This window comes from Rhizophagus irregularis, chromosome 14, assembly GCF_026210795.1.
Source record: "Rhizophagus irregularis chromosome 14, complete sequence".
In the NCBI taxonomy this organism is placed as follows: Eukaryota; Fungi; Glomeromycota; class Glomeromycetes; order Glomerales; family Glomeraceae; genus Rhizophagus; species Rhizophagus irregularis.
This window is the reverse complement of record NC_089442.1, coordinates 456213-480267: the sequence shown is the minus strand read 5'-3', so window position 1 is coordinate 480267 and position 24055 is coordinate 456213. Positions and strand designations below refer to the sequence as shown.

The 24055-nt window shown below is 27.2% G+C and overlaps 5 protein-coding genes across 5 annotated transcripts; all 5 read right to left on the bottom strand.

The window, feature by feature from the left end:
* Positions 1–597: 597 nt before the first annotated feature.
* OCT59_005819 (uncharacterized protein) lies at positions 598–3908 on the bottom strand (the record flags this gene model as incomplete). Its single annotated transcript, XM_025320031.2, has 4 exons — positions 598–2887; positions 2969–3329; positions 3406–3639; positions 3717–3908. The coding sequence occupies 4 exons, from the start codon at positions 3906–3908 to the stop codon at positions 684–686; spliced, it is 2991 nt and encodes a 996-aa protein (XP_025172348.2). The 3' UTR covers positions 598–683.
* A 1484-nt stretch (positions 3909–5392) lies between these two features.
* OCT59_005818 (uncharacterized protein) lies at positions 5393–5683 on the bottom strand (the record flags this gene model as incomplete). Its single annotated transcript, XM_066140855.1, has 1 exon — positions 5393–5683. One exon carries the CDS (start codon positions 5681–5683, stop codon positions 5393–5395), a length of 291 nt encoding a protein of 96 aa, XP_065997700.1.
* A 930-nt stretch (positions 5684–6613) lies between these two features.
* OCT59_005817 (uncharacterized protein) lies at positions 6614–9545 on the bottom strand (the record flags this gene model as incomplete). The annotated part of the gene is made up of 4 exons (XM_066140854.1): positions 6614–8469; positions 8553–8913; positions 8995–9228; positions 9312–9545. 4 exons carry the CDS (start codon positions 9543–9545, stop codon positions 6614–6616), a joined length of 2685 nt encoding a protein of 894 aa, XP_065997699.1.
* Positions 9546–10707: 1162 nt separating this feature from the next.
* OCT59_005816 (uncharacterized protein) lies at positions 10708–13574 on the bottom strand (the record flags this gene model as incomplete). The annotated part of the gene is made up of 4 exons (XM_025323539.2): positions 10708–12485; positions 12573–12921; positions 13001–13234; positions 13338–13574. The coding sequence occupies 4 exons, from the start codon at positions 13572–13574 to the stop codon at positions 10864–10866; spliced, it is 2442 nt and encodes an 813-aa protein (XP_025175972.1). The 3' UTR covers positions 10708–10863.
* Positions 13575–20879: 7305 nt separating this feature from the next.
* On the bottom strand, positions 20880–21331 carry OCT59_005815 (uncharacterized protein; the record flags this gene model as incomplete). Its single annotated transcript, XM_066140853.1, has 2 exons — positions 20880–21123; positions 21309–21331. The coding sequence occupies 2 exons, from the start codon at positions 21329–21331 to the stop codon at positions 20880–20882; spliced, it is 267 nt and encodes an 88-aa protein (XP_065997698.1).
* Between the last annotated feature and the right edge of the window lie 2724 nt (positions 21332–24055).

Sequence of the window (24055 nt, the reverse complement as noted above, 5' to 3'; positions counted from 1 at the left end):
AAAGAGCAGGTCTTCGTATAACTTCCGAGCAGGAAATTGGGAAAGTAGTACATTCTTTCTGAGCGCCTTGATTCTGATCTTAATATATTTTGGATAGCTGCAAGTTTTTTATAGACGTAAATAAATTATCATTTTCACATGTACTATCATCTTACGTTTCTCATTGTAATCATTCCAGTTTTCTACTGAAGTAATATAAAGATTATTTATTATGAACGCTTGCAGAAAACAGTTATTTTTGAAAGATATGATTCCGCAATTTTTTTGGTCTGCTTTTTTATAAAATAACTCGTTATCTATCTATCACCATTTCTCACAAAATTTCAATCCTGTGTATGTGCAAATCTTGAATCACATAACGAAAACTCTGCCACTATTAAACGTGACATAATTCGCTTTTAAAATACTTGCTACGCCAAGATGACAATTTTTTCATTTAATAATTAAATTTCATAATTTAAAATTAATAATTACAGTAATAGACATAATCGTCTTAATAATTACATTATATTTATTTTGTTTAAAAGTATGATAATATTTAATATGATGAAATATAAAAAAAATAATATATTATACAAAATATTTAATAATTTTAAAATAATTAAATAATAGAAATGATGTACAGATGTTTGTCGGTTTTCGAACTATTATAAAAAATGATTATACCGATTATAGAATATAAATTATGAATTACTCAGTTCTAGTAGTCTTTTTTGTGCATCTTTATTTCCTCTTTTGGCAGCAATTTTATACCATTCTACCGCCTTTTCTTTATCAATTTCGGTTCCAATTCCATTCTCACAACAGTATCCAAGTATATATATTCCATTTAAATATCCTTTTTCAGCTGATTTTTTATAGTGATCAAACGCCTTAACTTCATTTTTTTCAATACCAATTCCATCTTGATAACATTTACCCAAACAATAATACGCGGCGACATGTCCATTTTCTGCCGCTTTTTTGTACCAATAAATAGCTTCTTTTAAATCTTGATCAATTCCTTTGCCATTTTCGTATTTATATCCTAGACTACATTGTGCGTTACCGTATTCTTGTTTGGCTGATTTTTCATACCATTCAATTGCCTTTTTCATATATTTTTGTGTTCCTATAATATTTTCATAAATATACCCTAAATTATATTGTGCAAATTTATTTCCATTCATTGCTGCTTTTTCGTACCAGTATAATGATTTTTCTAAATCCCGATCAATTCCTTTGCCATTTTCGTATAAATATCCCAGACTACATTGTGCGTTGCCATATTCTTGTTCAGCTGATTTTTCATACCATTTAATTGCCTTTTTCATATCTCTTTGTATTCCTATACCATTTTCATAAATATACCCTAAATTATATTGTGCGAATTTATTTCCATTCATTGCTGCTTTATCGTACCAGTATAATGATTTTTCTAAATCTTGGTCAATTTCTTCTCCTTTTTCATATAAATATCCCAGTCTACATTGTGCGTTGCCATATTCTTGTTCAGCTGATTTTTCATACCATTTAATCGCTTTTTTCATATCTTTTTGTGTTCCTATACTATTTTCATAAATATACCCTAAATTATATTGTGCAAATTTATTTCCATTCATTGCTGCTTTTTCGTACCAGTATAATGATTTTTCTAAATCTTGGTCAATTTCTTCCCCTTTTCCGTATAAATGCCCTAGACTACATTGTGCGTTACCATACTCTTGTTTAGCTGATTTTTCATACCATTCAATTGCCTTTTTCATATCTTTTTGCGTTCCTCTACCATTTTCATAAAAATATCCTAAATTTAATTGCGCGAATCTATTTCCATTCTTTGCTGCTTTTTTGTACCAATAAAATGATTTTTCTAAATCTTGCTTAATTCCTTTTTCTACTTCATATAAATGTCCCAGAATATATTGTGCTGAACTATGTCCTTGCTTAGCTGATTTTTCATAACATTCAATCGATTTAACATAATCTTTTTCAATTCCTCTACCAAAATAATAATGAATTCCTAAATAAAATTGAGCCAATTTATTTTCTCGTATGGCAGGTTTTGTATACCATTCAAATGATTTATCATAATCTTTTCCAACACCTGTACCATAAAAATAATATCTACCTACATTTAGTTGTGCATATTTATTTCCATTTATTGCTGCTTTCTCATAACATTCAAATGCTTTAAAATAATCTTTTTCAACACCTCTTCCATTTTCATAACATGTGCCTAAATAAAATTGTGCAAGCTTATTTCCATTTTCTGCCGATTTTTGATACCAATAAAAAGAATCTTTAGGATTTTTACACATTTTACCTAGATAAACTTGAACGATAGGACAATTATCTTTTGATGCTTTTGAAAATAACTCAAATGCTTTACTATTATCTCTCTTTACAATAATTTCATTAAAGTAAAGAAAACCATGAAAGAAAATATATCTAGATGATGTTTGATTTTTAATAAGCCTGTCAAAAATCTTGTCCAGTAAAGGTCGGTTGATATTTTTAATATTTTGATCAATGGCTTGTTTTGTCTCCATAAAACTATAACCCATCTCATCATGCATTCTCATTAAATGGTCGATTAATTGATCAATTATTCTTTCAACATTATCAGTTAAATCAGTTAAATTAAGTACTAAATTATTTTGTATAAAATCATTCGTGTTTAAATCAACGTCATCATCTATCTTGGAATTTGGGAAATCATCGTCTATAAATAAATCAGAATGATCATTATCCATCACGTAATCAATATCTTTATTTGGCGGTTCTTTTTTGATTTCATTTTTAGTAGTACATTTGGTAGAATATACTGCTTCATTATTTTCTATTGATTTAAGGTCTGAGACAACTTGTTGAATAGATGGCCTTTCATTAGGATCACTTGCCCAACATGCTAGAAAAAAAAATATAATTTTAAATCTTAATTTATTATATAAATTATCTCGATACCATCGTGATGCGTAAAATTTATTACCTGTATATAAATTACTATATTTAATAGGCGTACCTTCAATAAACTTTTCCCTTCTCCCACTTATTATATTCATGGCTAAACGATTATCGTATTGTATACTTTCATCACAAAAAGGTCTACGTCCACTTGATAGTAACCAGAAAAGAACTCCTATACTATAAATATCTGATTTGAAATCCATTATACTGAGTTGGATAGTGCATGTAATATCAAATGCAAAGGCTAAGTGCCTTGGATCTACATAAGGCATTAAACCATATACTTCTTTAGCAGAATAATTTGATGCTTCAATTGCTTTCTTAGATAAGCCAAAATCTGCTACTTTAATAACGCCTTTGTGTACTAACACATTGTGCGCATGCTAAAGATAGATTATTATTATCATTAATTAATATACGCTAGAGTAAAAATAAATAATGCTCAAATATTGTACGTACCAAATCACAATGGATTATTCCTTTATTATGAATACATTCTACAGCACTTGCAAGTTGTAACGCTAAACGATATTTATCATCCCATTCAAGCTTAGTGAAATTCTTTTTTAAGTAAGAATACAATGTCCCATCATCAGCGTACTCTAAAATTAATGAATACTGATTATCTGGTTTTGAAATTCCACAAAATCGTAGGATGTTTGCATGAAAGTCAACTTCTTTCTGAATTCTGAGCTGTTATATCATACATATTAATGAGATAGATATAAATTATTGATTATACGTTATTATACCAAAAATATAATATATACCTCATTTACAATTTCTTTAAGTCCACCTGATTTAACGACCAAAATTGTGTCAGTTTCACTCAAGTTTGCTTTAATTATTCTACTACCGATTTCTTCTTTATTTATGAACTTAGTATGATCAAAATTCGGGATGTAATTATCCTCAACTGCTTTTTCTATCCAACCAATATAATCAAAATCATTTTCCAGCATTTTTGTAAATGAAAAAAAAAATTATTTGGCGCCCAAAAGTTTTCCTTATATACAAAATTCGTGCTACCGATTTTCAATAAATAATAGTCTTGATTATGAACAAGTTAACGTAGTAAAGTCTGTCGATCTTCTGGAGTACAGGGCTGTCATGTTTTCATCCCACGTGACTTGCATAATTTGTCACCCTGGATCACGCCCTCATTTAAAAAATATTTTTTCACATCCCTATTATTTGTTACCGATCACGTGTGAAATTTTACTTAGATAAATGGTGGTTCTCCAACATACAATTGTGATACAATTTTGACTCTAATCTATTTGAAAGAATGAAAAAACAAAAGAAAAGGAATGTATAAAATTAAATCCTAAAGAAAATAATCATAATACCGAGATATTCGAAAAACCGTAAAACGGCGCAGTATCGCAAAATGAAAAATGCAGGTTTTGACATTTTATCGTGTATCTCGACATTCAGTGGTCGTAGAAAGATGCTCTAAAGCTCATTAGATTCGAGTTGATGCAACGATTCGAATGAGCTATTGTGCATCTTTATACGATCGCTGGTTGTCGAGATATTCGACAAAACATAAAATGACACAGTATCGTAACTTGCAATATGTTTTGTTGAATATCTCGGCATCCAGTGATTGGATAAGGATGAAATTAGCGCCATTCGATCCGTCTCAACAAGACGATTCTAATGAGCTATTGTGCATCTCTGTAGCTCGCAATTAAAAAAAAATCCAATCCGGTTTCCGGTTTCTATCCGGATTATCTGATCCGGATTTAAAATCCGGATCAACCAGGATATAATCCGGATTTTTTTTTTGTGTAATCCGGATGACGGTTTTCATCCGGGTCGAAGCACTAACTGTAAGGATACGCTCTGGCCTCTGAGTTAAGTGGGATCAGAAAGATTTTCGTCATTTGTATACGGAATAGAATCTACATATAACCAATATAATTTTACGATAATTGAAACCTTATTTCAAGTTTTTGAGTCGTAGGATGTTATGCATGCATAATACCGGCTCTGAAAAAAATATATGGTCATGTAGAACTCGACATATGAGTGCCTCCCTGGCCTATTTAAGTATGGTACGATCAAGGATCCTGTTTAGAATTTTTTTTTTTCTTAAACTTTATTAATAACATGACGATCGCAGAAACTACGCATCATGTTCTAGACGACGTGCATCTGCTAGTAATAAAGTATCTATCTACTAAAAACAAAACCAAAACATACAAACAAGAACACTACAACTACTCGCAACATCAAAATAAAACAGAAATTTAACACTAACTATTTATACGCCTGATTTAACAATTTTTAACCAAGCATTAGCGCCAATGTTAAACCCCATTAAAATCCCACCCATAGATACTTTATTACTAACTACCCATTTCCCTTACGCATTTCACACTTCTATCTCAAAACAAAACAAAACAAAAAAAACAACGAAAATACAACAATAAAAACTACTCTATTTCTCCCTTTCCCTCAAAACATTCAAACAGTCACCACAGAATTGGCTAGACCCTGCAGTGAAACGTCCATTCTCCCGAAAAGAGCGTTTTCCACCAAAGAACTGGCTAGGCCCCGCAGTGGAGCGTCCATCTTCCCGAAAAGTGCATTCTCTATAGTCACCTTGTCCATTCACAAAGACTTGCATAACGTTAGCTTTTTGTGTTTCTTTGAACAAAACAACTGTTTGTCTACATTTATTCACATTGCTACCGTCCAAGTCAAAACTAAAAAATCTATCTTCTCTCATGTGTCCTGTTTAGAATTGACCACATTTGTATATGAATTATTCTTTTAAAGATTTTAGAATTTTACATAATAAATTGAAAAATTTAATGTGATAATAATTGTTGCTCATGTTGATAAGGATTAATTAAGTTCTGCGGCTTTAATTATCTTACATATTTTTACAGCCTGTTTTCATAACTTGGCATATTTGTAGTGTTCAACCGTTGACAACTCGAAACCTGGCAAATTTTCTAGAATTAGGAGTTAGGATAATCCAGTCAAAAATTAGCTATGCTAATTTTGGCTGAATTGCGCCCTATAAAAATTTTTCTGGGAAAATTCCAATAAATGATCATTTGCTAGTTTCATTCCGATACTATGTGATCAATTTTCTAAAAAAAAATTTTATAGGGGCGCAGTATATAGGATAGGACCGGTTCTGAGCTTCTGAACCGATGTTATTGAGCGGCTGACTGAATTGGATGAACAGGTTCCGGTTCCATAAAAGTTTCATATTACGATATGGCAAGAACTGAGTCAGTCCATCGATCGAACCGAACCGAACCGTTCAACCGCGAACTTTTCCCATCCTTAGCGATCATTTTTCTGACGTTCGGTCATTATCGTTAGTTCGTGCAAATCATGAATCGCATAACGAAGACTCCGTTACTATATAACGTTATACAATTCAATTTTAAAATGCTTTGCCAAGATGACTTTAAGTTGTATTTTTAATATTAAATCAATGGAACACTTCATTTTAATAATTTTATGATATTTACTTTGTTAAGGATAATAATATTAATATGATGAAAATATAGAAAGATTATACAAAATATTTAATAATTTATAAAATAAAAAAAATAATCAAAATAATATAATAATAGAAACGATGTTCAGATTTTTCGAACTGTTATAAAATATGATTAGACTGCTGATTAAAGAATGTAAATTATGAATTAATCATTTTTAATCTTTTTTGTGCATCTCTATTTCCTCTTTTAGCAGCATCTTCATACAATTCAACTGCCTTTTCTTTATCAATTTCGGCTCCAATTCCATTTTCATAACAGTATCCAAGATTATATATTCCATTTAAATAACCTTTTTCAGCTGATTTTTTATAATTCTCAAATGCTTTAACTTCATTTTTTTCAATACCAATTCCATCTTGATAACATTTACCCAAACAATGATACGCGGCGACGTATCCATTTTCTGCTGCTTTTTTATACAAATAAATGGATTTTTCTAAATCTTGATTAATTCCTTTGCCATTTTCGTATAAATATCCTAGACTACATTGTGCACTACCATAATCTTGTTTAGCTGATTTTTCATACCATATAATTGCTTTATTTATATCTTTTTGTATTCCTATACCATTTTCATAAATATATCCTAAATTATATTGTGCGAATTTATTTCCGCTCTTTGCTGCTTTTTCATACCAATATAATGATTTTTTCAAATCTTGGTCAATTTCTTTTCCTTTTCCATATAAATAACCCAAATTACATTGTGCTATACTATATCCTTTTTCAGCAGATCTTTCATACCATTCAATTGCTTTTTTTATATTCTTTTTCGTTCCCTTATCATTTTGATAAATTGCACCTAAATGATGTTGAGCAAATTTATTTCCATTTTCTGCCGCTTTTTCAATCAAATAATGTGCTTTCTCTAAATTTTTTTCAGTGCCTTTACCTTTTAAATATAAATATCCTAAAGCATATAACGCATCAATATATCCTTGCTTAGCTGATTTTTCATACCATTCAAATGATTTTCCATAATCTTTTTTAACTCCTGTACCAAAATAATAATATTTACCTAAATAAAATTGAGCAATTCTATTTCCATTTTTTGTTGCTTTTTCAACCCAATAAAATGCATTTTTAAAATCTTTTTTCGTTCCTTTATATAATATTCCAAGAAAAAGTTGTGCATTACTACATTCTTGTTTTGCTGATTTTTCATACCATTCAATTGCTTTATCTTTATTTCTTTGCGTTCCTTTACCATGATCATAAAAATATCCTAAATTTAATTGAGCAATTTTATTTCCACTTTTTGCTGCTTTCTCATAACATTCAAATGCTTTAAGATCATCTTTTTCATTATTTTCATACCATTTACCTAAATAAAATTGTGCAAGTTTATTTCCATTTTCTGCCGATTTTTGATACCAATAAAAGGCTTTTTTAGGATCTTTATACAGTTTACATAAATAAACTTGAGCCATAGAATAATTATCTTTTGATGCTTTTGAAAATGATGCAAATGCTTTATCTTCATCTCCTTTTACAATAATTCCATTAAAATAAAGAAAACCATGAAAGAAAATATATTTAGATGATATTTGATTGTCATTAAGCCAATCAAGAATGTCGTCTAAAGGTTGATTGATATATTTAATATTTTGTTCAATAATTTGTTTTGCTCCTGCAAAACCATAACCTAATTCATCATGCAATTTGATTAAATGGTCTATCAACTTATCAATAATTTTTCCAACGTCATCCGAATCTGTTATGTCAATTAATAAATTTTTTTGTATAATATCATTCATGTTTAAATCAAAATCATCATCTATCAAAGAATTCGAAAAATCATCGCCTATAAAGAAATTATAATCATTATCCATCATGTTATCAAAATCTTCATTTGATGGTTCTTTTTCAATCACATTTTTAATAAATTTAGTAGAATTTTTTTCCTCATTAATATCTTGTTTAATCATTGATTTAAGACATAAAACGACTTGTTGAATAGATGGTCTTTCATTAGGATCATTTTTCCAACACGCTAAAAAAAAAAAATTAGAATTATAACATAATTAATTTATTATATAAATCATCGCATCTCTCTTTGACACGTAAATTTATTACCTGTATATAAATCACTATATTTAGCAGGGGTACCTCCAATAATTTTTTCTCTTTTTCCCATCATTATATCCATAGCTAAATTTGCATCATATTTTATACTTTCATCATCATAAAAAGGTCTACGTCCGCTTGATAATAACAAAAAAAGAGCTCCTATACTATATATATCTGATTTAAAATTTAATGTATAAAGTTTACTCCCGTATTGGATATCGCATACATTACTCAAATATTTTGGATCTATGTAGGGTATTGTACCCAATACATCGTCAGAATAATTTGATGTTTCAGTCGCCTTCTTAGATAGGCCAAAATCTGCTACTTTAATATGGCCTTTATGTATTAGCACATTGTGAGCATGCTAAATAAATATTAAATTTTAATAATGTATTTAGCAGTGTGTATTAATTAAAGTAACGAAAAATAAAATTATAATACATACCAGATTACAATGGATTATACCTTTATCGTGAATATATTCTACAGCACTTGCTAGTTGTAACGCTAAACGATATTTATCGTTCCATTCAAGTTTAGTGAAATTCTTCTTCAAGTAAGAATACAGTGACCCACCATCCGCGTACTCTAAAACTAAAGAATATTTATTGTCTAATTTTGAAATTCCATAAATTCGTAAAATATTTATATGAGAATCAATTTCTTTCCGTATTTTGAGCTGTTATACATTTTGATAAAAATAAAGATTTTTATGAAATTATTAATTATTACAAAATATGTTTGTTTAAAATTTTAAAATACCTCATTTATAATTTTTTTAACATTCAATCCAGGTGTTTTCACGATCAAACGAGTATTATCATTATTACTCCAATTTACTTTAAATATTTTTCCAACTGAACTGATACTATTTTCAAATTCTTGTTTATTTGTAAACTCGTTATGATTAAAATATGTGATATTATTATTCTCAATTTCTTTTTTTATCCAATCAACATATTCGGAATCGTTAGTTTGTTCTTTAGTCGTTGACATGTTGATAAGAAAAAAAAAAGAAAAAGAAAATAAAACTTTTTTTTAATATTAAAAAAAATAAGTCGATTATATATAGTTTTTCAATAGTTTCAAGTTTGTAACACGAATTTAAAAATTAATTAAAACAGATAGTCGTTTTCTGTATATTTTTAAGTCAAATTTTTCAAACTCGGCAACTCGGCAATAAAATTTTCCGTTGACAATCATTTCTTATTATCATTGATCTTCATGAAGAATTACCATTAAATTTCACAAAAAATATTCCTTTTTGGTAAAACAAAACATTGTGATAGACATAGACAATAGACAGTGATTTAAACAATCATTTGACCTGGATTTTAACTGTGCTACTAAGGATGAATGGGATGAATGAATGTTAATAATTCATGAAATAAAATCACATTTGTTTAGTATTACGTTGATCAACTTTTCTTTGTTATACGAAACATTCGAAACAAAGATTCGGGTATTCATATATCTTATTTAAAAAAATAATTAAACAGATCAATACCAAAAAAAAAATTTATCTAGCACATTCTATCAATACAAAAAGGGAGGTACAAATTTAATTGTAATTTCTCATTTTGAACTTTTCTGATTGTATTACAAGATATTTAAAATGTTTTTAGTAATAAGTTATTGTTTTAATATTTAAAACCAAATATATGATACAATTATTGCTAACGAACTAGTCGTAATTGTTTGCTACTGAATAAAATAACTATAATTTAAACGTTATAGAGAATAAAATCGTAATTCGAATATTTTGAATTTTATACCAATAATTAACGACATTTTTTTGAAAGTTAATAATTCATTGACAGTTAGTGTTCCGAAAGGGTCGGGTCAAACCCGCCCGACTCGTATTTAGGGGTCGGGTTTGGGTCGCACGATTTGATGACCGTAACCATGAACTTGACCTGACCGTCGAGTCGGGTTATACCTTTACTTTGACCTGGCGACCCGAATCTTTTTATTATATTTTTAGCTAAAAATTTAAATTTTTTTATATTAAATACAACTTGACGGGTAGAACCCGGGTTATCCGAGTCAGAATATAATTGGGTCAAGTCGAATCCGGGTCATTACTTTTACGCTCGGGTCGAGTTCGAATATACCTCAAAACCCGACCCTTCGGAACACTATAATCATTGTTTATATTCATATTTCATAAATTATATTTTTTTAATTTCATGTTACCCATTAAATATTGTAGGCGTACAAACTTTACAAATTCTATGTACATTTGAATCTTAAATTAACATTCTAGAAAGAATAAATCAAGACTCCGCGCGTTATATAACAATATTTAATTCACTTAGAAAAACACTTTGAAAATACAATTTAAAATGTATAGGATTATTCTACAAAATATACAAAATAAAAAGATAGAACAACAAATCGGAATTAAGAAATTTTGTGATTCGGCCATTGAATGATTTTTTTTCAAGCTATCGTAAGATGATTGGAGTTCTAGCATTCTTTTTGCATCTTCATATCCTCCTTCAGCAGCATCTTTATACAATTCAATCGCCTTTTCTTTATCTATATTAGTTCCAATACCATTTTCATAACAATAACCAAGTATATATTTCCCACCTAAATATCCTTTTTCAGCTGATTTTTTATAATGCTCAAATGCTTTAACTTCATCTTTTTCAATACCAATACCATATTGATAACATTTACCCAAATAATAATGCGCAGCTTCGTAACCATTTTCTGTTGCTTTTTTATACCAATAAATTGCTTTTTCCAAATCTTGATCAATTTCTTCTCCCTTTTCATATAAATATCCCAGACTACATTGCGCATTACCATACTCTTGTTCAGCTGATCTTTCATACCATTCAATTGCTTTCTTAATATCTTTCTGCGTTCCTTTACCTTTTTCGTAAAAATATCCTAAATTTGATTGTGCAATTTTATTTCCACCTTTTGCTGCTCTTGTATACCAATAAATTGATTTTTCTAAATCTTGGTCAATTTCTTCTTCATTTTCATATATATATCCCAGCTTAGTTTGCGCATAACTAAACCCTTGTTTAGCTGATCTTTCATACCATTTAATTGCTTTATTTATATCTCTTTGCATTCTTTTACCATTTTCATAAATATATCCTAACTTATATTGTGCAATTTTATTTCCATTTTTTGCTGCTTCTTTATACCGATAAATGGTCTTTTCTAAATTTTGTTCAATTCCTTCTCTATTTTGATTAAAATAACCTAAATCATATTGCACTTTTTTATTTCCATTATTTGCTACCTTTTTATATGAAAAGATTGCTTTCTCAAAATTTTGATTAGTTCCTTCTCCATTTTCATAACAATTTCCTAAATAAAGTAATGCAAGTTTATTTCCATTTTCTGCTGATTTTTGATACCAATAAAAGGATTTTTTAGGATCTTTGTACAATTTACCAAAATAGACTTGAGCAATAGGATAATTATCTTTTGATGCTTTTAATAACAAACCATATGCTTTATCTTCATTTCTTTTTACAATAATTCCATTAAAGTAAAGAAAGCCACAAAAGAAAATATATTTAGATGATGTTTGATTTTTAATAAGCCAATCAAAAATTTTAATTTGTATAGGTTTACTAATACTTTCAAAAAGTTGTCTAATGATTTCTTCTGTTTCAGTAATAGTGTAACCAAATTCATCATGCAATTTGATAACGTAGTCAATTATTTTATCAACATTTTCTTCAACGTTATTATTTAAATCAGTGAAATTATTTGACACAAGATTTGAGGGATTGTCGTCATTTAGAGATAAATCATAATTATCCATCATGTTATCAAAATCATTATTTAACGATTCTTTCTCAATTTCATTTGTAATAGATTTGATGGAATGATCAATTATTGATTGAAGACATGAAATTACTATTTGTAAAGAAGGCCTTTCATCAGGATCATCTGACCAACACGCTAAAAATAAAATTTTATATCATTAATTATCATATAAAATCATCCCATCCCATCGATCGTGATGTCGTGATGCGTAAAATTTATTACCTGTATATATATCACTATATTCAACAGGCGTACCCTTAATAATTTCTTCTCTTTTTCCATTTATTATATCCATGGCTAAATTTATATCGTATTTTGTACCTTCATCATAAAAAGGTCTACGACCGCTTGATAATAGCCAGAGAAGAATTCCAATACTGTAAATATCTGATTTGAAATTCGTTATACGAGGTTGATTGATGTTATACGTAACATTCAAGTTTGTTGGATCTGAATAAGGCAGAAAATCTAACGCTTTATTAGAATAATTTGATGTTTCATTCACCCTTTTAGATAAGCCAAAATCTGCAACTTTTATATTATTTTTATGTATCAATACATTCTGTTCGTGCTAAGATATAAAGGATAGTAATAACGATAATTAATTTATATAATAACAAAAATAAATGTTTTAAATAATTAATACATACCAGATTACAGTGAATTATACCTTTATTATGAATAAAGTCTATAGCACCTGCGAGTTGTAACGCTAAACAATATTTATCATCCCATTCAAGAATGGTAAAATTCTCTTTTAAATAAGAATACAAAGATCCACCATTCGCGTACTCCAAAACTAACGAATACTGATTTTCTATTTTTGAAATTCCATAAATTCTTAAAATATTTATATGAAAATCAACTTCTTTATGCGCTTTGAGCTATTTGTTATACAATTTGATAAATTAAAAGATTTTTCGTGAATTTATTAATTAATTATATATATATAAAAAAAAAAATAATGTTAAAAATTTTTAAAAATACCTCATTAATAATTTTTTTAACATCAGAATCGTATGATGATTTCACGACTAAATTAGTGTTAGTGTTATTCCAATTTACTTTAAAAATTTTTCCAACCGAATTATTATTATTATTTTCGATTTCTTTTTTATTTTTAAATTCGGTATGATCATAATATGTGATAAAATTTTTCTCGATTGCTTTATTTATCCAATCAACGTAATTGGAATTATTATTTTTTTTTTCGGTTATCGACATTTTTGTTTAAGTAAAAAAAAAATCAAAAAATTTTTTTTTGTTTTTGTTTTTTTATCGTCAAATGACCTTTTATATAAAAATTTTGTTTGTGCTACCTGATTTTAATGTTATTGTTTATTCAAGGCTTTGCCATAACAAGTTAATGAATCGCGATTACTGGTTATTATTTATTTTTTTTGGTAAAGATTCTACTAATTTCTAAGCCATATTAGGTTAGACATGATCAAGATCGCTCCAAGTTTTGATTGTCTAACATGTGACATAATAGGTATTTACATCTGAAAGATCATCATTTACATACAGCTAACCCCAACCAGTATACATTAACTTAATTACATAGAGCTTAAAAAAATGCACGTCTATTTGACCTATATATATTTAACAATAGCTCGTTCGAGTTTTACTACATTCCAAAATGAGAAAGATAAAAGATCTTTTGTAAGTTACGTTACTTGCAGCTCACAGATTAATGAAAATTGCGATAATCGTTAGGTATAAAGTTATTGCGGAAACCTTAATTTGTGTTTTATTAACTGTCAACATTTTAGCAACATTGAAAGACATTAACGAATAACTTGGAATAAAAATATCAATAAGAATCTTACGATATTAAACTTTTTTAACTTGATTAATGCAATATCTGATATTATTTTTAAAATAAAATTAACTTTCAATACAATTATTGAACCTCTCTGTAAAGAGTAAAATGTCTCAAAAATAAACAAAAATAAAAAAACTGAAATTATCTTAAATACTTTTGAAAATTATTATTAAAGATTCTCATTTGTAATCTATCACATATTGAAAAATTATTCAAGAATTAAGATTAATTTTTAACATCATTGAATAATTCAAACGTAACGCTAAAAAAACTAAATATGACGCTGGATTACCATCTTCATCATAACGTTCATTTAACTTTTGTTCGAAAACCTCTTTCGATACCGAATTTCTATACTCTTTTGTTTGTTCTGTTTGTTCGTCCCGTTATGAACAAAGCACTTTCGTCCAATCAAATGTCATTTCAGTGAATATGTTTAATCGATCCCAATCGATCGGTCTTATCACCTGCCTTTCTATATTTATTCAATGCATCAGCTTTTACTGAGCATTTTCCCGAACTCTTGAGTTTCTTCTTTTTATTCTTTTTCTCTGTTACGTGATTGTTTCAGATCTTCTTGCGCACTTCATTACTAGTTCGTTCTGTACCTACTTTTCGTCTACTTTCACTTAATTTTTTGGTAAACGTGAAATGCAAGCCAAATTAACGTCGTCGTGAAATTCTTTAAATTCTTCATTCGTCGGCTTTCTTGACCCGCTCGTATACTGAACGCTAACTTTATGTTCTACCTTCTTCATTTGACTATCTTTTCGTTTTTCATTAATTATACAGTACTTACTACCTCCGATGCAGTATAATCTTTAATCTTTAGTTTATCATGAAATTATTTTAGATGTTTATTCGTACAAGAACCTTTGCCTATATTTATTCACTACTTCATCTTCACCAACCTTGGTTCCAAAAATTCTATTGTGTTATCTTGTACTATTAATGATTACTGCGATAGCACCTTCTTAGACAAACCTGACGACACCGATTTTTGTTTTTGTTGTCCGTAAATAAAAAATCATCAAATTTTTTCTTTTTTGGAGGAATCACTTAGTAATTCATTTCCCTATTCAAATTATTTTCAATTGCCTTCCTAACTCTAACTCCATATTGAGATAAGCATTAAATACATCTCTGTCCTTCAATCACAATTCTGCTTCGCAAAGATAAATTTATCTTAAGTTTCGTATAAATCTCCGAGAAAGATAAATTTTTTAAATCATCGGGAACTTTTTTTTTATATGCTATATACTTGAACATGTCTTGTATCTGCGATAATTATTATAAGAGATCGATATTTATATTGTTTCTTTTTAGTAAATTTAGACAACACGACCTAATGTTTTTAATACACCAACTATATCATTATTGCTCCACCTGTTGTAATTAATATGTCACGTGCTTCGGTACTATGTTTTGTCAGCAGATCTACAACTTGGGTTTGTATAGATTTCCTTGCGCTTACTAATCCTTTTGCGTTGATCTGACGAATGACGTTATCTTTACTTTTTTTATTTTTTTTTAAAAATCAATAAAGCACTTTATTAATTAGGCGATACAAATTTGGCAAAAATGTCAGCCGGGTCAGTTTTTGTCAAGTCTTAAAAAAAGAATTTTTTTTTTATATTATTACTATACCGGGTGAGAATTTTTTAAAAATTGAAAAAAAAATTTTCACAAAATTTTAGAAAAAAAAAATTAAAGCCAGGTTGCCGAGTTATTGATAAAATTTTTATATTATGAAAACCTAAAAATATTTAGGGGTATTAATAAATAAATTAAAAATAACCCTATAACTAATCGATCTATATAAAAATTAACTAAAATCTAAAAAAAAACCAAAACCTAAAAATAAAAATTAAACACATTACGTAACCTAATCTAAATAAATAATCTTCTGATGCTATGCATCATTTTTTTTGTTCTGTTATAATTTAAGATCATTTTTTTTCTTTTCTTTTTTGTTTTTTAAATTGTTTTCTTCTGTTTGTTGTCTTTTTATTTCTTTTCTATCAGATTCTATATTAATCATATCCTTTGTTGTTTCTCTCAATATTAATTCTTTTATCTTTTTTTGAAATTCCTTTCTTTTGTTTCAATTCTATTACTTCCTCACATCTTTACACCAAATGTTACTTTTAATTCGTTAATAACAATAAACACATTGACCCTCATCTCCCAACTTAATAAAGTTTTCTTCGAAAGACACTATAGCATTTAATATAACTTCCCTAACTGTTGACTCATTAACCATCATCTTTATTTTGATTTTTTTTATGCTCAAAGAATAATTGTAAATGACATTTTTGTAGTAAAATCTTCTGGTTTTATAATTAATATGTAAAAAATTTAATTATGATCGCGAATTTTATAATTGATAAGACATAAAATATTTAAAAAATAATGATTTAAACATTTTAAGAATCTATTTAAAATATTTTTTAATGGAGAAATATTTAAAAAATAAAAAAATTAAAAAATAAATTATATCTCTGGATACAGAAATGGAAAGACAAACAAGTTGGATGTTAAAAAAAAAAAATAAACTTTCATAATAGCTTCTAGATACATATCTTTCACTACTTTCCATAGCACTCCCAGCTTTTTTCTCTCAGTTTTTTGGTCGAGTGATCATTGGGAAGGGATTACTGCTGTTTTCATAAGACATGGGACAAAATAAATTTTTGAACCTGACCACCGATCCGCTGATCCAGATTTGACCCTCATTTAAGTCATTTCATTTATTTCAAATTAAATCTAATGATTAATTCTTCATTTCTGAATTTAAGAAAAATATAAGAGCTCTCCTCTTCTAGTTAAACAGTTTTACTCACTTCTTTTTAAAGACATCGTCATACGTGTGTATAAACGCGTCCTAACATGAATACTGAAACCATGCGCTCCCGCTTTGATTCCACCATTGAGCGAAAACATCTTAATTTTTTAAATAATATTTATCTTATAATTGTAAAATTTTAAATCAATTTTAAAAATTATGTGGATTATAAACGTCATAATAATGGTATACATGATATTGTTAGTTATTCAATGTTGAGGGACTCAAAGTTCAATACTCTAATAGAGTTAACTAAAATTTAGTCAAATAGGGGAATTACTGATTGCTTGCTTGTGAGTGTGCCCCACATTTTTAACTGCTCCTTGATGGCATCAATTTGTTCCTCAAGGTTTTTGTCTAACATATTGATAACACAGGTGACAATATCTTTGTCAAACTGCTCCTATTCTCCTCAAATATTTTTATTTCAGTATTTATCTTCTGAAACGAGGTGAAATTGGTAATATTTTTTAGCAATGGTGAGGTTTGATGTATTATTAACCTTTATGACTTTAACAAGTCAAACTCCTAAACATGTGAGTTTTTGAAGTAAATTACGAGCACAGGTTTTCATCGCTTTTTCCAGTACTCAATTTCTGTATTAACTACTTGGATTAACTTTTCATATGTCCTCTTTGCACTTTTTGATGCCTGTTTTTGTCCATACTTTAGCAAAAAAGTATGTTTCAATCAGATACATAAGAACATTTTCTGCCTTGTCAATATCTTCAGTAATTTGTTGGTCTTAGAATTGTTCTCATCCTTTTCCAACTTAAATTTATTCTAATAGGGACAGAAAATATATATAAGCTTTATAAGTTCTAATCACTCTCACATAAAAATTTTAAATTCTTTTTTTTATCATTATCTTGGTTTCTGGATGAGCTATTGTTCCAACTCCTACATCTTTTAATAATCCTGAAAATTATTCTTTCATTAAAATTTACATAATTACTATCAAGCTTTATTTATCTTACAAATATATAATAATATTTGGTAAGTAAGCTCTGAATGTAAAATATTGTCTACAGTGCTATATACTTCTTTTAGCATTTTTTCCTTCTTAATTCTTTTGAGTTGAAAATTTCGTATCAACCTTTTACTTGTTTAATTTTCTAATAGTATATAGGTTTTCTAGTTTTGTAAATTTGAGCTGGATTTGTTTCAAAAATAATATGTATAAATAGCAACTATAGAAATAAAGTATTCTATTTTTCTTTAATAGTTATCATTTTCAAGAAGTTGCTCCTAAAAAATATATAATGTATATTGAAAAAGTTATCTTGCAAATTTGATATTATATGAAAAAATATTAATTGAAATTCTTTGTTTTAAATTTTGAGAAATATTCATATCATATAATAGTTAAATCTTATGCTTCTCATCTTAATATTTGGATTTGTTTCTTCTTCAATTATATCAGTATTAAACACTTAATAATTTTAATGTATGAAAATCTAAGATGTCCTTCATACATTTTAAAACATTCTCTAAATTACTTGTGAAATATGTATAAAAAAAAACTGAAAATTTGATCCATCAAATGGAAGAAAAAAAAATTACAAATTTATGTAATCATATTTTTTTTTGTTTTTTCACAAATTTCACAAGATCTCAGCTATGCATATTTTTGTCCATTTTTTTCAAAGAAGTTTTTTTTTATTACAACCCCATGCCTATTTTTGCATCTTATTTGTCATAGTTTTTGCAGATACAGTACTGACATATACTGTTTTTGTATATCTATCTTTATAAACTTTGTTGACATCAATATTAAATGGTTTCCCTGAAAATTCTCCGATTAGCATTTCCCATTCTTTATGGTTTTCCGGAAAATTCTCCAATTGGCATTTCCCATTCTTGTTTTCCTATTATTTGCCAAATTATACTTAGTCAACTTTATAACTTTAATATTGAAATTGTTATACCTCTATATTTTAATTTTTTATTGATTAAAAAATTTTTTTAGTGGTTTTTTGATCTCAAACTGGAGATTTATAGTATTTGATTTATTATCCATTTCCAGCATACAACTTAATGTCTAAATCTATGAATTCTTTTGTGGCAAATATTCCAATAAACCCTTGTATATACTTCTCATCCTGATGTTTGGAGCTTGTTACTTCACAGATAATGCCTATACAGGTTTTAAAATTATTGTTACTATATTGCATTTATAATTATTAATTACACCCTAGCATTTTGAATGAAACCAGTACATTTCTGTAATACATAGTCTATTTCAATATCTTAATGTGATTTTGCTATTATGAAAGTTTTTCTATTTTATAATTTCCATTTTTCATCTAAACTTTTCAAGCTTATTGACTTATTATTAATTAAACTGTATATTTGGAGTTTGAGTTATATGATAACAGCTAAAGCAAAGGTTTAACCTTATTTCTATCTGTCCTTTTAATGTGCCATTAGCATATTTGTATTTAGCGTTTAGCATACAGAAATCTGTGCATAATCCTTATTCTTGTAATAAATTAGTTGAAATGCGATCACATGATGATGGATTATAATTTGATCAATGATTCTTAATCATATTGACATAATATGGATTTTCAATCACTCTGAATGGAATTCCACACATAAAGATGGTCTGATTCCAGTTAGTTAAAGGTTCCTTAATATATTTTATTTTTTCTATTAATTGGATATTAATTAAAATATTATGATTAATATATTCAAGAATTTTAACTATCTTTCTAAGTTCTTCAATTAACTTCTTTCTTTTATTACTTTGAATCAATGGTATTTCTATTTGAAATATTTTATCCATTTTTGCAAGTGGCCAAAATTCTTGACTAACAATAATATATATAAGAAATATTGAATAATTAATTATAGGAAGATAATGGCAAATCTTCATATGACTTTAAAATATATTTCATTTTGGCGTACTGATTAATACTAACTTCAGTAATTTTGGAGTAACTAAAATGATGTAATTGTGTTTGTATTATATATCTTCAGGTAAGAATTATTCTTATTTTCTATTACTTTAATTTTCTTTTTTAATATAAAAATCAAGAGAAATTATAATTCCAGTTTGTTTTCTTTTAAAAAAGTAACATTAATTTTCTTTTTTTGGTGATTGAATAGGTATTGATGGTGATGAATAGGGTTTGTTCGTATTGATGACAATTGAATAGGTATTGATGGGAATTGAACAGGTATTGTCAGTATTGATGATGATTAAATAGGTTTTGATGGGAAATTGACTTCAATTATGAATTTATAATTATTCTTAATAATTCTAATATTATTTTCTGCTATATTTTCATATTTCATATTATATTCCACTATTTTCTGCTCCATTAATATTTTAACTACTTGTTCTTACTTGTTGTAATTCCTATCAGCACCCATCAAACGAATATTTATAGATAATTCTTCTAAATACTGCTGGGTATATTGGGTGTATGTTATAGCAGGAAATTCAGAGAGCTATACCAATCCCAGAAAATACTGAAATTATCTGATAGTATAGTTCATGTGGATAATAATGAGTGCAGGATCTATCACGATGCTGGAAGTGATGTTGAAACTTCTTAAATCCTGATGTATTCTTCCGAATTTACAGGATCCTTCAAAATTTTCCATCCATAATTTGTAACTTATAAGCTCTGTTATTTAGCAATTCATAGATAACTAGAATATTTCCATTATATTTATTATTTTGCATTACTTCTTTTTCAATTTCATCAAATATTAATTCTATTTTTATCATTAATTATTATATGACTAAATTTAAATAACGATAATTATTTATTTGGTTTGGGCATGAATAAGTCATTCTTGAATAGCATCTGTATTTTTTGTTTGCCTTGGATAATTGTTGGTGTATCCTTTAAAGAGATTCTAAAACTAAACTTGATGATGGTTCACGCAGAGAAATGTCAGTAATAACAATATTTTCATCAGTAAAAGAGTCATCAAAGGGATGTGGAGTTGGAGATGTGTATCTGTCTTGTTCAACAGAACTTGAATATTCAGAACTTGAAGTATTCTCATTCATTTTTCGGGCTGTATATTCTGATGATTCTGACGATTCTGATGTGTAATTATTATCTGAATCATGACCATACTCTTTACTATCATTTTGTTATGTAATGCACACATCAAAAGAGCTTTATAAAAGATATCGTTGAGAACTGAATATTTCATAACATAATTCCGTGTTCTTAAATGATGTTTACATATCAGCTAAATTCAGAAGATATATTAATGAAGCTGTATCATATGCTAACACCAAAGGGCTTTATGTTGAAATGAATACCCATGAAATATTATCACTATCATCAATTCTTGTGCTAATACTGAATTCTTACTCCACTAAAATGGTGGAAGCATTTGGTTTAGATGTGCTAGAGTTAATTCACAAAGAATATACGAGAATGGTATGTACAGTAATTGAAGTTAATAATTTTTTAATCTATTCTAATGGACCAGCAGCTGATTGTGTAAATCCAAATATTGTTTTTATATAAAAGTATCAGTTTCTTTGAAAAAAAATTTGTCAAACTCTTTCTATGTGAAGTGCATCTACATTTTAGTTCTTATTTAAGACTTTTAATTAAGACTATCTAACATTTTTTGTTGGTTCTCATTAATAAAAATTTTTGACCAAATGATTAATGAGAAAGAGTTTCTTTTTTTATATACCATATTAAATTGATAATAGTAGTGATATAGTAGTAAAGTTATATTATAATCATAATTTTAGTAGATAATTCTCAAATTTGAATAACTGAAGTATATTCTTTGATATAATCTCCTAAAGACTTAATAATATGAGTGTAAATTGAACTTTGTTTTAATAATAATTAATAGTTACTCTATTTTTGATAAATTGTATTTTCTTTGCAAATCCCATCTTCTGACTATAAAAAATTATTAAAATGTTTATCAGATATTTGTCAAAATTATTTATAAAAAAAATGAGTACTACCTAAATGTAAAGTTGATGATAAGATTTATCTATCACTTATATTACCAGATTTTGCTAATTCAAAATCATTATATTCTGAAATTTAATATGATGGTGCTGCTGTTAATTTCTAAAGTTTAGTTATTTCCACTCTTTTTAATATATTTTGACTTTTTTTGTTTAATTATAATTTGAATATATGCTTAAATTGCATATTAAATTTTAATTTTTTTACTGGTGAGAATTGCTTTACAATTCCCTAAATTTTGATTAGATAATTTAATAGAGTAATGGAAATAAGAATAATAAATTATAATATAATTTAACGAGTATCAGGGTTTAATGTGAGTATACACCAAATTCACTGCAATTCTATGATTAATTGACTTCAGTTATATCAATTATAAAGTTTATTACAATATTACCAATCCTGGCAAATTGTAATCATTGTGTTAAGTATTGTAATAGTTTTAATGTCCTCATAAGATAAATCTATAATAATGTCTATAATTTATTCATTTTTCTTCAACAGTACTGATAATTTTCATTTCAATATGACATTGATTCCTTACATTTATTTTTAAGTTGCAATTAAATTCTCTTAGTATTCTAAGCTTGCTTATGTTCTGAGATTTTGGCCATGATTATTATTTATTATATTTATGGTTGTGATACCAACAACTTAATTTAGGCAAGCATTCAGATTTTCATCTTGCATTAAGAAATTTGAAGTAGAAATTGATCAATTATATGAAAATAGGAGATATAGAAAATAAGAGTATTTAAACAATATATAATTTGTATGTAAAAATCCCATAAAAGAAAAATTCACATGATTCTAAATTTGCTCAAATGCCAAAAATTTTGCATACAATTTTAGATAATTCTAATAATTTAATTAAAAAAAGAACTTATTTTTTCCATGTTGTCATTTGGATCTTTTAGTATAATTTGTAAAAAAGTGTTTATTTGCAATAATATGGTTTAATTTGTTAATTACTAAAAAATTTTTTTGATTTCTTGTGTTTTTATGTAACAATAAAAGAGTTTGAAAACAATTTTTGGTTTTGTTGTGACATTTTTAGTTCATTTCCACTAGAATGTTCTGGCTTCTATGACTTGCTTTTTGTTTATTGCAGTTTATAAAACTTTGAAAATTTTACATTCTGAAGACATTGGTTAAAATATTAACAAGCTTTGCATCATAATAGCTTGCTGTTTTTGGTTATATATTTCCATAATAAACCTTCTATTCATAAATACTTGGTAATCATATGCATAAGTGATCTTAACCTGCTAATGTAGAATTATTTCTTTTTTTCAGAAAATTTGTTATTTCAATAAAATTTTCAAATTTCATTTTTAAATATTGGACCCTATTCTCCATCTTGAATGTCATGCAAATCCTTCAAGTAAGAAGTACCATGATTACGAGCCTTGCACAGCCTGTTGAGAACTTCGCATAAAACTTTGATGGTGATGTTATAACAAATGTTTGAAATATTTAGCTGGTTTGATATTTCTAATACATAAATACTGGTAATTATGTATCCAAGTGAGTTTGTATGAAATTGGATAACCTGTTAATGGAAAATTATTTCTTTTTTTAAGAAAAACATTTGGGATTTATAAAATATTCAAATTTTATTTTAGAAAAATGAAGTGATTAAATATTAAGAGGAAGGGAATTTATAATAAGTAAAAATTTATCTATATTTATATTTAAATTTCATTTAAATTTAGACCTGTTGTCCTACTATGTAAAAAAAATTGCAAAAGGTAAATACTGATAATTTTAATATTCTAAGTAATAATCATAAAGTTTAACTTTATTATATAAATTACATAATTTTTTTTAGAAATAGTATATATGATAGTATAAGAATTAAAGGGAGGGAAGATTTTTTAAAAGAAATGAGGGGGGAGGGGTCATTTAAATATTCTCATAATGAAATGTGGCAGTGCAAAAATTTTTGTTTATCAGACCACACAGCAACTGGGCTTTTTCCGAAAAATAACTGTTGATCCATAATTACTGATTTTGAATATATTTTTTTTTTTGCTTAGTTGAGGCTTACCAAACTGATTTAACTGAT